This window comes from Pseudorca crassidens, chromosome 3 (genome assembly GCF_039906515.1).
Source record: "Pseudorca crassidens isolate mPseCra1 chromosome 3, mPseCra1.hap1, whole genome shotgun sequence".
Taxonomy (NCBI): Eukaryota; Metazoa; Chordata; class Mammalia; order Artiodactyla; family Delphinidae; genus Pseudorca; species Pseudorca crassidens.
In genome coordinates, this window is record NC_090298.1 from 149,095,747 (window position 1) to 149,111,291 (window position 15,545).

Here is a 15,545-nt window from a genome sequence, read left to right on the forward strand (position 1 = left end):
TGAACAATGCATGGATGTAACCACTGCTCTCCGTGTGATTAGCCCAGGCAGGAATATGGGGCTAATACTGCTGCAATTTTTGCTTTTTCAAAAGAAACTACTTATCTGGATTTAAAAACTACAATTTTCCAAGACTGAATGCTGGCAAGTTTTTAAACACTGTAAGCCCCACCCTGCCCCAACATCATCCTGTCAATCTGAGATTTGGTCTGAGATGTGGGATATCAGCTTTTAGCCTTAGGGATAGAGAGTGATTCTCCAAATGACAGTGGTGGCTCCTGATCTCAGATTTACAGAGTGAAAAAAATCCCCTGCGTTAAAGAAAGAGAAGTCTAAATACGTTAAGACTGATCAATTTTGGCATGATTTGGGGATTCATTAAGTAGTAGGTTTGGGGTGGTACAAAAGGTCTTTTATGCCTAGCTTTTTGCAGATCTTATTTTTCATGAAAATCGATTAGTTCACCCTTGCTCTAACCTGCATAGCCATCTTATTTCGTGATTTACCTTGCTATGTGTACCCTCAAGTAATGCCTTCAAAGGGATAATTTTGGAACTTTTTCATGTTGATTTGGGTCTGCACAGAAGGAGTCATACTCTTTTAAAATTATGATTATTATTAACCTAATTTTGACTTACGTTCAAATAAACACATTTAGACTTTCAGGTTCTAAATTACTAAGATGATCAAAAGCCACTATGCCCCAAAGATGACATGACACAGTCCTTGGGGAGCTGGGGACATTGGCTTGGTGATATGCATGAAAGACTAGGAAGTCTAATTGTCCCTAATGGAGTCACCTGTGAATGGTAAGGGAGGTTTTCCTTTAAACTGAATTTCCCATTTATTCCCACTCTGGACTGAAAAACCAAACCACTCCGTAGTGCTTTCTTTCTATAGTGCTTCACTTCTCAGCTCTCTTCTGCCGGAATCCGGGTGTGGTTGGTTTCCGGCACTAGGAGAACTCAATCAGCGTATCTGCTTTTTCAAAATCAGTATCGAGCCAATTTATTTTCTTCTTCTTCTTCTTTTTTTTTTTCTGGCTGCATTGCGTGGCTTGAGGATCTTAAGTTCCCTGACCAGGGACTGAACCCGAGCCCTCAGCAGTGAAAGCACAGAGTCCTAACCACTGGACCGCCAGGGAATTCCCAAGCCAATGTCTTTAGTGTCTAACAATTATCACTGCAGGCTCAACTCCCTGAGGTTGGCAAAATAAAGGTGGGCTGAGAAGCATCTAAGTAGCTATCGATTTGTTTCATCTTTTCATCCTCCGTTCCTTCTTTCATTCAAAAAGCATTAGGTTGAATCATATGAAGTAGCTGCTTTTGCAGGTCAAAAAGCAATTTCACATGATGTTAGGAGACAATCTGCCACGGGTGTCTTGTGTTCCTGAATGTCTTATGAGCAGAGGCACTGACTCCTTAGCTCTGGACTATCTTTTTTAAAAGGCTGTCTGTATAGTGAACAGCCTTGGGAGACAGAGACAGTGTCCGTCTCCAGAGCAAAGGGCAAGTTTAGTTACTGTCCAGTATAAATAAAGATAATGTCTCCCTCTGGAGAAAAGAATGAGCAGGCTCACCGCCTATTTGGAGACTCAAGGACAGTAAATTCAGAGTTTCTCTCCTGTCATGTAACCCACTGCCTGTGTAGGTAACACCTGGCTCTGTTTGTGTTGCCCTGTGGGGACTGGGGCTTGGAACTGGCACATATGTTGATACTGTGGATATTACATTGCTCTGAGGAATAAAGTCTTTTGTCTCTGACCCAGGAGCACCTCCTCTTCTGATAACATCTATGAGACTGTGGCCAGCTACTGCGTGAGCTGACAATTACGGTGAGATCTCAGACCTGTCACAGTCCTTGACATAGGGTTTACTTTTTTTTTTTTTTTTTTTTTTTGCGGTACGCAGGCCTCTCACTGTTGTGGCCTCTCCCATTGTGGAGCACAGGCTCGGGACGCACAGGCTCAGTGGCCATGGCTCATGGGCCCAGCTGCTCCGCGGCACGTGGGATCTTCCCAGACCGGGGCATGAACCCGTGTCCCCTGCGTCGGCAGGCGGACTCTCAACCACTGTGCCACCAGGGAAGCCCGGGTTTACTTTATTAACTGAGCAACTGTTATATGCAAGGCACCTTACAAGACATTGGTGAATACAATGGTGACTAAGACAGACACAGTCCCTGCCCTCACAGAACTTCCACTGTCATAGAGAATACAGGCCAAAAAAAAATTATCAAATCAAATAAAAATTGTGATATGTGCTTTGAAGAGAACAGGACACTGTGATGGGGAGTAAGAGGTGGAAGCTACTGAGAAAGGACAGTCAGGGAGGGCGTCTCTATTCTATGCAGGTGACATATAAGGGTGAGCTGGAACAGCCAGGTGAAGAGTATTCCAGGCAGGGGAATGCCCTGGCGGTCCAGTGGTTAGGACCCTATGCTTCCACTGCAGTGGGCCGAGGTTTGATCCCTGGTCGGGGAACTAAGATCTGCAAGCCTCGCAGCATGGCCACAAAAAAAAAATTAAAAAAATAAAAAAGCAAGCAAGAAAGAGTATCCCAGGCAGAAGGAAGAGCTGATGCAAAGGCCCTGAGGTGGAAAACGGCAGAACTGAATCCCACGTGGCTGGAGGGTAGCTAAAAAGGAAGAGAGTGACCTAAGATGAGTCTGGAGAAACCCAGATCATCTAGGGCCCTGGAGACCATGTGGATGAGTTACATTTTATTCTGGGACCAATGGGAGCAAGCGAAAAAGTTTCAACAGAAACATGACATTATCCAGCTTGCATGTTCAGAAGTCACTCGGACAGCAAAGTAGAGCTAGGTTCTCACTGAGCATCTGGGTCTGGGGATGCTTTGGTGGAAATCTCCCTGTTCTCCAACCTAACATCCTCAGAGACAGAGCATCGAAGAGAGGAAGCTCTTTGCTACCACAGTCCCAGGGAAAAGGACTACGGTCTTTGCATAGGCTCTGTGCTGGGCTGGAAGGCCTCCTTGCCCTTTAGCTGAGGTATTTACCCTTAAGTCTCAGTTTAGAAAACATTTAGCTTCTAGGCATCTTCCTTCCCTACTGCCCTCAACCTGGGTTTTGTACCCTTTCCTCTATCTTCCCCTAATTCCTATAATTGTCTTTTCACCTATCTGTCTTCTCTCATCAAGTTCCATGAGGAAGAGACCAGAGCTGAACTGATCACCCAGGTATTCTCAATGCTTGGCACACAGTAGGTCCTTGGTAAGTAATAGTTGAAGTGTGTGTGTATGTATGTGTGTACGCGCACGCATCTCAGGGGGTGGGAGAATCCAAAATGAGCAAAAACTGCCGTGAAGAGTATTTTTCATTCAATTTCCCCAGGTCTTTTTTTAAAATTAATTTGTATTGGAGTATAGTTGCTTTACAATGTTGTGTTAGTTTCTGCTGTACAGCAAAGTGAATCAGCTATACATATACATATATCCCCTCTTTTTTGGATTTCCTTCCCATTTAGGTCACCACAGAGCAATGAGTAGAGTTCCCTGTGCTATACAGTAGGTTCTCATTAGTTATCTATCTTACGTATAGCAGTGTATATATGTCAATCCCAATCTCCCAATTCATCCCACCTCCCCGCCACCTTGGTATCCATACGTTTGTTCTCTACGTCTTTGTCTCTATTTCTGCTTCGCAAATAAGCTCAACTGCATCATTTTTGTAGATTTCAAATATAAGTGATATTATACGATGTTTGTTTATCTCTTTCTGACTTTACTTCACTCTATATGACAGTCTCTAGGTCTATCCACGTCTCTGCAAATGGCACAATTTCATTCCTTTTTATCGCTGAGTAACATTCCATTGTATATCTGTACCACATCTTTATCCATTCGTCTGTCGATGGACACTTAGGTTGCTTCCGTGTCCTGGCTACTGTAATCAGTGCTGCTATGAACATTGGGGTGCATGTGTCTTTTTGAATTATGGTTTCCTCAGGGTATATGCCCAGTAGTGGGATTGCTGGGCCATATGCTAGTTCTGTTTTTAGTTTTTTAAGGAACCTCCATACCGTTCTCCCTAGTGGCTGTATCAATTTACATTCTCACCATGCCACCCCCCGCCCAGGTCTTGTCTTTGAAGCATTTCTACAGTTTTTGAGGAAAGAAACAATTATGTAGTACTGCTGAAATAGAGAAGGAGCTCACCTCTCTCAGTCCCCTTTTTCTAACACCCAATTAAATATTACTCTTGAAATCTTATCAGCTTTCCTTTTTGTCAACCTGGTTGGACTTTTGTTGAGGAAACAAGGCATGTGATGAGAGTTAGCCCAGGAAATGGGATTTTTATACAAGTGGAGGCTGGCCTCCCCGAAATCTGCACCGTGCTTCAAGAACGCCACTCTGTTGTACCCTGAGATGAAACTCATTTCTGAAAGCAGGCTGCTCCTCTCCAAAACACAAAAGACATCCCTGAGTCAAAGGTATATTTAGTGTGATGGCCGGTCAACACCCATCTAACATCCTTTCTTCTGTTTCATATCACAGGGGCTTTCGGCGCTCCTGGCTGCTCTCGATGGAGTGTGTTCCGATGATAGATATGTGTGGGAGAGTCTCTGAACCAAATAAAACACTGCACTTTTCCCTACATTTCAGGCCAATTACTATCATTGCTCTATCAAGATGTCTGCCCAACTATCAGGTCGGTAACCTTTGACTTTCTCTCTGAGCTACAGTCCAGACGAGAGAAATCCTCTGGGGAGAATTGCTATTCCCAGCTCCGACAGGCGAATGAGGGTAATGGCCTGGGGGAAGGGCATCTCACTACCACTGTCTGTGTCCATGTGGATAAAGGCAACGGAGGGCAGAAGCCATTATTAGATAACATGGCCCCCAGACAACTTGCTGTGTGGAAGGCGAAACGGATTTATCTGGCTCGAATCCAAAGCAATCCAGTGGTTAAGAGCACAGGCTCTGGGAGAGTTTGAATCCTGACTCCACCCCTTACTAGCTGTGTGTGACCGTGGGCAACTTGTTTAACTTCTCTGAGTCTGGGCTTCCTCAACTGGAAAACAGAATATTGGTAGTAATGACCTCATATAACTACTCTATGGGTTAACTGATCTAGACCCCAGAAGGGCCAAGTCCAGGAGCTAGTACATGGTCAACTCTCTATAGATGTGCCGTTGTTACTGTTTTTGTTATTAACCATTCCACTGAGTCTTTATAGACTCCAGCTAAGCCAGCTGCTGTGTGTGGGGTTTGCTGTCATGTGTATCAAGTCTTTGCATTTAAACACAAGGCCAATGCATGGACCTGGAGATTGTCATACTGAGTGAGGTCAGTCAGACAGAGAAAGACAAATATCACATGCTCTCACTTACATGTGGAATCTCAAAAAATGGTGCAAATAAACCTATTTACAAAACAGAAATGGAGTCACAGATGTAGAAAACAAGCTTATGATTACCAAGGGGGAAAGGGGTGGGGATAAATTGGAGGATTGGGATTGACGTGTACACACTACTACATATAAAATAGATAACTAATAAGGACCAACTCTATAGCACCAGGGAACTCTACTCTACTCTGTAATGACCTATATGGGAAAAGAATCTAAAAAAGAGTGGATATATGTATATGTATAACTGACGCACTTTACTGTACACCTGAAACTAACCCAACATTGTAAATCTACTATACTCCAATAAAAATCAGAAAAAAAAAGATTTACAAAAAGTTTTTTTAAAAAAACACACAAGGTGACCAAAAGGATATCATTTCCCATCATGTTCTTAAGCAAAAGATTGTTCTTTATCTTACCATCCCAAACTAGTTCTAAATCTGTTGCCAGTTTCTTTCTTTTGTGATCTGGTTTTTATCCTTTTAACATTATTTTTTTTTTCCCTCATTGGTACATAACATGCTCCTGGGAACTTTCCCTAACGGTGGAAGACTTCTCCAGTGACTTTCCTGATACAAAGTTTATGCCATTAGTGTAGAGCAGGGCTTGGCAAACTTTTTCTGTCAAGTGACAGAGAGTAAATATTTAGGCTTTATGGGCCAAACTGTCTCCACTGCAACCACTCAACTCTGTTGTTATAGCTGCCACAGACAATTTGTCAACAGATGAATGTGGCTGTGGTCCAATAAAACTTTATTTATAAAAATAGGCAGTGGGCCGGACTTGGCCCATGGGCTCTGGCATGCCAAGCACTGCTTTAAAAGGAGCATTTGGCTAACCCTGTTAGGGTCAATCTTTCCTTAACAGAGGGACTAAGCATTAACTTCAATGCTATGGTAAATACCAAATCCCACCTGATTTTGTACCATTCTGAAGTTGTGGCTGCTACCTGAATTTCAGGTTCTCTTTCAAGAATCAGGGAATCCTTCAGAGCAATCCATGAAACTAACAGAGAAGTTCTTAACATGCAGTCAATAGAAAAACAGCTGTACAAGATGCGCTCTTAAAAAGTCATCAGCTTGGGACTTCCCTGGTGGTCCAGTGGCTAAGGCTCCGCGCTCCCAATGCAGGGGGCCTGGGTTCGATCCCTGGTCAGGGAACTAGATCCCACGTGCTGCAACTAAAAGATCCTGCGTGCAGCAACTAAAAGATCCCACATGCCACAACTAAAGATCCTGCGTGCTGCAACGAAGATCCTGAAAATAAGACCCAGTGCAGCCAAATAAATAAATAAATATTAAAAAAAAATCATAAGCTTTCACGAGTGACTACCAGCTCCATTCCAGACAGGTTCAGTACGTGAAGTCACATCATCCCTCCCTTCGGAGATATCATCATTACCTTCCCACAAACGATGAATCTGAGGCTCAGGGAGTTTAGTGACTCTCCCAGGTAGGATGTGGGAAAGAAAAGGTAGGATTTAATCCTGGATCAACCATCTTATCTAGGTTTCTCTAGTGAAACTTGAGGTCCACAACTAAACGCTGCTGGGACAACATGGCGTTGCAGAAAGGCAATGAATGAGGCCCAGGAGTCCATGCCATTTCCACCATTTCCATATCCTGGGACCTTGAGGGACTCAGTTTCCTGAACCTCAGTTAATTCCTCTGTGAAATGGGTCTAAAAATCTGCCCTGATTCAGAGAGGATCAGTTATTATCATTAGTAAGAATATTAAAACCTAATGACAAAATAAATGTTATGAAAATTATTTATAGGTGATATATTGTTAAAATTCTTAGGGCTTCCTTTAGAAAACCTCATGAAATATTCTCAAAATAGTGGCACTCCTACAGGTTTGTATGCACATATAAGGGGAAATTTTGGATAAAATCTTAGCTTTTCCTCAATGGCTACTAAAAAGGACTGCTATAAAACATGCCCCAAATGACAAGTGCTTAATTCAAGCTTTTTGAGATTTACCAATTTGGGAACAAAGATACGATTTCTTTCTTATGGTTATATCCTTTTCCTGATTTATTTTTCAGGTTTTTAAAAAAAAATTTAGTTTGCGCTTTCCTTGATTCTTGAGAAAAATTGTGACCTGACACAAACGGTCAGTATTTACTGGCTGCTTAGGGATTTATACCTGTAACATTTCATTTACTCCTTACAGTAGCACTATAAGGAGGGCCTAGTTAGTTCTGTTTTACCATGAGGAACTGAGGCTGACTAAAGTCCAATGATTTGCCTAGGTTGTGTGGCCAGGGCTTGAGCCAGGTGGTTGGAGCCAAGCTCTTCACTGCAACTCAAGCCCCGGTACTCACAGTGGCTTTTTCATGATTTAAGTAGCATTCATATTTTAATCAAGGCTAGTTTTAGGTGGATGACACTATGAATCCTAAATTAAGGATGCTGGTTTGGTCCCCTACATAGTAGGACCACCTTGGAAGATGCGCCTTCAACAGAGAAGCCAGACACTTCCATCCTTTCCTTCCTGACATATCACCTCAGAGATCCCGTACCTACCTAAGACTACAGTGTTGAAGGAAACCATCTCTTTGTCTTTGCCATCATTGTAGAAGGCCAGGTGCCACAGGCCCACGTCCAGGTACTGGACAAACACGGCTTCGTTTTGAACCAGGGTCTGTATGCTCCGGCGTTCCCTGGGTGACTCGACCACGCTCCATTTCTCCTTCCCGTCCAGACGCTCCATGAAGTCATACTGGGAAAAGAAGAGAGCATGTGACACAGGGTGCAGACCTGGTCCCATAACAAGCACCTTCCCCTCCAGCCCCATTAGTTAACTGAGAGATACTCCTGAGTACATTTTACTATAAGCTCATTTGATTGTAAGTAAAACGAGAGTCATGAAAGTTGTAATAATAACAGTCACCATTTATTATAATTATTGCTAATAGTTTTATGACTATAAGGCCATAATCTCTTTTCAGCTTTTGTGGTTTTTTTTTCTGTGTGTGTGCGTGTGTGTGTGTGTGAGAGAGAGAGAGAGAGAGAGAGAGAGAGAGAGAGAGAGAGAGAGAGAGAGAGAGAGAGAGAGAGATGGGTTTTTGTTCCAGTCCCTACTGGGGTGTTATAGGGTACATAGCATATGCCAAGTATAACTTTTTAATAATTCCCCCAATTCTGAATTCCAAATTGCATCTGGCACTCAAGAGTTTCAGGTAAAGAATTATGAACCTATGTTACCAGATACCCTTGACTGATCGTTCACGAAAGGAAGGTGGTAGATCAGAGTAGTTAAGAAAGAGGGCTGAGGGGCCAGACTACCTGGGAGAGAACCTGGAACTTATTAGCTTCACCTGTCCCTCCCTCAATTTTCCCATCTGCAAAACTGAAAATAACGGTACTTATGTTATAGCTTGTTGTGAGAAATAAGATCATACTGATAACAGTGCCTGGCACAAAGCAAACACAAAATACACGCGAGCTGTCATCACCACCACCATCGTCGTCATCATTTCATTCAACTCTTGCAAAACCCCTGTAAGATTGGCACTATTGGTATCTTATTTTACAGATAAGAAAACTGAGGCTCAGAGAAGTCCAGCAACACATCAAACGTCACCCAGTGACCAAGTGAGCAAGCAAAAATGTGGACCTAGATCTGTTTAGGTGCAGTGCCCTCACAGTGCCTGGCCTCCCATCGACCAGCAATTAACTATGAAACTCTGTTTCAATGGAAACCAGGCTCAGAACTGGAAGCAATCAGTGGAAGACAGAGTGGTGGGTGAAGGCAACCAGGAATGGGGTGAGGGGAATGGGAGAGCAAGTGTGATCCAAAGGGGCCTGTCCTAGGGAATGGTGAAATCCTGCGGCAGGCAAGTGGGAGCCACAGAAGATCCTTGAGCAGTGACTGACGACGTGATGGGAGGAATGTTCTGAGGAATTCATTTGCAGGCAGGCTATGAGGTGTTCTAGAAGAGGGAATGAAAAGAAGCAGAAAGACCAGTTAGCAAGCAACTGCAGAAACCCAAGTGTGAGGTGACAGGCGTCTTGATTAGGACAGTGAATGAAGAAAGGGGACAACTTTGCAGGAACATTTCTAGGGAAGAGAGGACAGGGCTTGACCATGGGCTGGACAGAGAGGATGAAGGGAAAGGCAAAGAGGACACCCATGTTTCTTACTTGTTGATGAGAAAATCAATAAGACCCCAGCAGAAATGCAATCAACTTGCGAACTCTTGCGAAATCATTCCACAGGAAAGTCATTTGCACCTTGACTTCCAGAGAACATTCAAAGTGTAGGTCTTTAGCAGATAAAAACCACCACTGTGGGATTAAGCTCTCTCTCACCACTTTCCCTGCCATAAAAAGGGTTATGTGGGTTACTGACATCCACTGTAACCCCTTTCACGAACTTCAAAGAATGAAACTCCAGGAAATCTACTAATGGGACTTCCTTGTCAGCAGAATCGCCAGCTTTTCCCAACTGAAATGTGATAATTGAAACCAAAAGAGTCTATAAGCTTAGGTACAAAGGTTTTGCTGTCAGACAGACCTGGGTTTGAATTCTGACTGCCATTTGCTACTGTTTGAAGTGAGGCGGATCTTTCACCCTCTTCCTGGTTTGCATACTAGGGAATAATAACACCCACCTTTTGGGGATGTTATAAGGATGACATGAGATAATGCTTAGGGCAGTGCCTGGAAGATAATAACCATTTTATGAAGTACCTTGTGACTCTGAGTCACTTATTTGCAAATCACAAGGATCGCAGAAGAGAAGCACATGGTTCTAGCTTTTGTATCTGGGGGCCTGGCAAGGGACGGTGCGTAGGAAGTGGAAATCTCCTCCATCTCTCAGGAAACGAATGTTTGTATTTAGCTTCCCTCTACCCCAGAGCCTGTTGGTTGCAGCTGTCTTTATGGGATAAAATAAATGATCTGCAGTGATATGACAAACTGATGCTCCTTTCGGAGCCCTTTGTAACCAGAGCATTTGTTCCTTAGCAGCTTGTAAATTTCCGACTACCCAGACCCATGTCTACAAACTGCTGTCAGCCGGTGCCGAGGTGAGAAGGATATAGTTCATTTGGGGTCCAGGTTATCACTCCCACGAGGAAAAGTTGGGGGAAGGTGGTTACTTGCATGGGGCCATTGCTCATTATTAATTTGGGCATCAGTCATCTCTTGCTGAACTGGCTGCCCAGCCCAGGGGCACAGAAATGGCTTAGGACCAGCAGCAGTGCACGCTGTCCAACCAATCAAATGACTCTTGGAAAAGGTATTTGTCAGAGGAGAGAGCGGACGTCTATTTTGGCCGGCTCCTCGGAGCCCCTCCACGGAAGTACGGAGAGCAGTTTTCATTTAAGGAAGAATCTGTGAGCCAGGGGCACTGGGACATGTTGGTCTGAGGTGTCCCAATCCTGTATCTCTTTGTTGTGCTTTATTTTCTTCAAAGCACTTATCACCCTCTAAAATGATACAATGTTTTTTTTAAAAAATAAATTTATTTATTTATTTTTGGCTGCGTTGGGTCTTCGTTGCTGTGCACGGGCTTTCTCTAGTTGCGGCAAGCGGGGGCTACTCTTCATTGCGGTGGTGCGTGGGTCTCTCATTGTGGTGACTTCTCTTGTTGTGGAGCACGAGCTCTAGGAGCACAGGCTTCAATAGTTGTGGCTTGCAGGCTCTAGAGCGCAGGCTCAGTAGTTGTGGCGCACGGGCTTAGTTGCTCCGCGGCAAGTGGAATCTTCCCAGACCAGGGCTCGAACCTGTGTCCCCTGCATTGGCAGGCAGATTTTTAACCACTGCGCCACCAGGGAAGCCCTGATATAATGTTTTTATGCTTATTGTCTGTCTACTCAGAAGAATGTAAACTCCAGGAGGGCAGGGATTTCTTCTGCATGGTAGAGTGGTTAAGCCTGAGAACTTCGGAGCTAGACTGCCTGATTAGAACCCACGCTCTGCTGCTTACTTGCTGTGACACTTGCACAAGCTATTTCAATTCTCTGTGCCTCAGTCTCCTTATCTTTAAAATGGGTATGATTTCAAAACATAATAATAATACAGCAAAACACTGTTGTAAAGATTAAATGAGTCAAACCATGTAAAGTGCTTAGAATAGTCAGCACTCAGTATATGGTAAACACACCCTGAAAGTTTCTGCTATCGTGATGATAATTCATTGCTGTGTCTAATTCATCTTGAGCAGAGTTTGATCAATAAATATTTGTAAAATATTAAGTGCATAAATTACTGAATCTGTAAATGAATTCCATTGAAAGGAAACTAAGTTGCCATGTACTGAAGGTTTTGTCTCCAGTAATAATCACCTGCCCTCCCTTGTCTTCTAATGTGCTTTCCTGAATAGAAGAGAAAGGGGCAGAGTTACAGGCAGCAAGCCTCAGTCATGCACCACCAGACGTGCACGTGATGGACACTGTGGCCCAAGGAATCTGCCTATAGATCATCAAGATTTGAGAGGTGACTTTAGACGGCCATTATGACTTCACCTTTTCAATTCTCAGTGGAGGGACTTCCCTGGTGGGGTAGTGGTTAAGAATCCGCCTGCCAATGCAGAGGACACGGGTTAGAGCCCTGGTGCGGGAAGATCCCACATGCCGCGGAGCAGCTAAATCCGTGCGCCACAACTACTGAGCCTGTGCTCTGGAGTCCACGAGCCGCAACTACTGAGCCTGCGCGCCTAGAGCCCGTGCTCCACAACCAGAGAAGCCAGCGCAATGAGAAGCCCACGCACCGCAATGAAGGCTAGCCCCCGCTCGCCGCAACTAGAGAAAGACGACACGCAGCAACGAAGACCCAACGCAGCCAAAAATAAATAAATTAATTAATTAAATTAAAAAATTCTCAACAGGATGATGTCCAATGTACACTTTCTTTCTTTGGACTTTCTTTGCTCCGTCGCTTGTCTTCCCTCTTTTCCTCCTTTGACACTGTTCCTTAGTGACCACTGTGGTAGAGATTGACGGTCACTGTCTGTATCAGTGTCTTGTTCCTTTCCAGCTTCCTTGCTTTTATTTGGGAGCACGTGACAGTGTTCCCGTCAATGGAACGTATGCGGTGGGATGAACTCCACTTCTAGACCCTGCCATAAAACGTTCTGTGCCACCTCCTACTTGCTCACTCTCCCTACCTATCTGCCTCTAGAGAGAACCAGAGTTCTCTTAAAGCCCAAGATGATGGAGTCACAAGATAGGAGTGGCCTGGATCCTAGATTAGCACTTGGAGGGAAGCTGGAAATACTGACAAAAGCAAGAGATAAACACTTACTAAATTAGGCCACTGACACAGAAAAAAGGGGTAGTGGCTACCAGAGGGGAAGGGGGGTGGGGGAGGGCAAAATGGGTGAAGGGGGTCAACTGTATGGTGATGGATGGAAACAAAACTTTGGTCGTGAGCACACGGCAGTGCATACAGACGCTGAAATACTGGGTTGGCCCAAAAGTTCACTCGGTTGATGAATACATTTTTCAGTAAAGTTCTTGGTGAAAATGAAAAATGTGTCTTTTATGTTTACTTAAAACTGAACGAACTTTTTGGCCAACGCACTATAATGTTGTACACATGAAAAAAAAAATCAAGCTACTGAAATGTTGAGGCGTAGCCTCAACGTGTGTTGTTATTTGTGTTATATGTTATTTCATGTGTTATTTCAGCACAGCCTTCAAGATTTCTTAACCTCATGCTTCTCTTCCTTCCTGGTTCACCTCCCAAGATTATAGTAAAGTACCAGCAAATGTTTCCACTTCTTAGGGGCGGTGGGAGAGAATCACCCAGGATGGCAGCATCTTCTGTCGGCCGAGTTCCAACCTATTATGTGTAGGGTGTCTGTCTATCCCAGTCTGCCCAGGGATGTCCTAGTTTCCATCTCCTCTGTTCCTCCTTTCACTCTTGAGAGTGCTCCCGTTTGGAATATGTAGTTACCCTCCTCACAGGTTAACATATACCAAGCAGCGTCACATAGCATCATTCACGGCTGCTATAACCCGGGGAGGGTTGGAGGCTAGAAACACAAGGTGGATCAAGCCAGCCAGATGCAGAGACTGCTTTCCAGGGCAGGGAAAGCAGAAGCACAGTAACAAGCTGGTTTGCATGGAGGCCATCTGGTTCTGGAGAGCCTCTGCTCTCTAGGAATCCTAGACGGCAGCCTGGCTGACACTAGGAAGAGTCCATCTTCCAAGAACTCAGACCCTGGCCAGAGTTGCTTTCTCATGCCCCAGCACTTGGGGATTGATAACTCAGGCTTAGCACCAGGGACATCTGTTTCCTTAGCTCCAGGATCCCATCATGATCAATTCCAGGCTGTTGGAGGACCGTGCTGTGCTTGAAGGACTAAGAAGGTTGCTTCCTGGCACGTTCTGTCTGATAGATCTGCAGAGAGCCTTGGAAGAGGATCAGAAGGCCCGTGACCCAACCCCGATGGGGGATGTGTGTGCACAGGCTGCCTGCAGGGCCAAGTCTGTCTCTCAAGGCAGCTGGCCTCTCTTGACCAGGCAGTAAGGTCACCCAGAGGGTGACAGCGCCATAACCCCTGATAAACTCCCCCTCTGTCACGGAAGTTCTCTTCTTTCCCTTGGCCTCTGGAAAACAACGCATGTTGGCATGCAGTGTGAGGGCTGTGCCTTTAAGTCATCAGTCATAGCCCAAAGTGGCATGAAAGCACAACTTTTACGAGCACTTGAGGGACAAAGAAAGAAACCACAGGAAATATTTGATCCAAGTTTCAATCTGCCCCCTTCTTGGCAGAGACCAAGGAGAAATGGTAATTAAGACAACTTAGTGGGTTTCCAGAGGAGCTGGAGGAGAGAGCAGAGGGGGCTGCACCGCTGAGCAGGGCCTGTCGCTTTCCCAGGAGGGAAAGCGTCCACAGGCAGGGAGCGCGCAGCTGAGAGATGCTTCTGGAAGCCATGCAAATACACACCTGCCACAGAGGGCAAGGTTAAAGACAGATCCATCACCCTTCAGGAAGATGTTATTACTGGGTCCAGGACCCCGGGAAAGTGGGGCGGGGGGCGGGTAAGTAAGTTTCTTGCTATTTGGACCACCTGCTCGCTGAGGGCCCACGTGGACAGGAGCAGCGGCGAATGCCGACATTTCCCACGGAGAGCCTGCCGCGCCTGGCCCCGCGCTGGCTGCATCCCCGGCCTCCTGATGTCTGATGTTGATTCTGCCTCAGACGGCAGGGCACACACAGCAGTCGGCTGGATGGCAGGGAAGCAGCATGTGTGAGCGAGGGCTGCTCGAAGCCACATGACCACAGAGTCTCTGGTGGCATCTGGTGACAACGGGCAGTGGTGGGGTGCTCCTGGGGGCCTGTGCATCTCTTTCCGCCTCCAGCTAGGCCCGTGGCAAAGTGGGTCTGGCTGATTCCTCATTGAAAGCTCTGCACCACCTCTTTTCTCTCCTTCAAAGGGCTGAGTGCTCCGGGAAGCGTGGAAGGATGAGGGTGGTGGGCCGTGCTCCGGTGGGGGTGGGGGGCTCCCTTCCTTCCACGTGGCCTCGCGTGTCATTTTCAGTTCCTACTTACAGTGTCCAAGTCACTTCATTAGATGCTGACTGGCCCAGTGTGGGCACTGCTGGGCTGTCTGCCCACCGGCTATGAGAACGCGCCCCTAAGCTTCTGGGAAGGAAACAGCACCTGTATTTGCGGACTGTAGCAATCATCATGCTGGGCTCCATCGTGCGGCTCAAGCAGCCTGAAATTCCTTACAGTAAGGAGCAGGGGAGACTACATCCACACAGGTGCAACTCTTGATTCCTTCACCACACGTCCTCTTGCAGTGGCGGAAAACGTAATCATCAAAAAGAAGAAGTACCTATTTTTTTTTCTAGGCACTTGCTATGTGCCAGGCATAATGGCAAAAGCTGATATATGGTATCTCATTTCATCCTCCCAGAAATCTTATTCTCCTCCCCATTTCTCAGGAGAGAACAAAGGCTGCTAGAGAAGTTAAGAAACATACCCAGGGCCACTGACTGCGGTTGGTGGCCAAGCGAGGACTTGAACTTGGATTTGCATGAGTCTTAACGGTGGGAGGTCGCCTTAAGTTTTCTAAGAACCTGGCTGTAGCTTCCAGCATAGCTGGTGGCTGGCTTGGTTTGTAAATTTCCTAAAGATGTCAGTGAGCAGAGAAGGGGGAGGAAGGCAGAGCCCAGGAGTGCTAGCGTCAGACTTGAGCAGAGTGGGTTGGG

At 45.5% G+C, this 15,545-nt stretch overlaps 1 protein-coding gene across 9 annotated transcripts in view; it reads right to left on the reverse strand.

The window, feature by feature from the left end:
- Positions 1-15,545, reverse strand: part of TENM2 (teneurin transmembrane protein 2) — a 714,433-nt gene that overhangs the window by 185,650 nt on the left and 513,238 nt on the right. For all 9 annotated transcript variants that reach the window (XM_067732909.1, XM_067732913.1, XM_067732908.1 and 6 more), the window contains one exon: positions 7,899-8,094. In XM_067732909.1, coding sequence (XP_067589010.1) covers positions 7,899-8,094 — 196 coding nt within the window. The remainder of the gene's footprint in view (positions 1-7,898; positions 8,095-15,545) is intronic.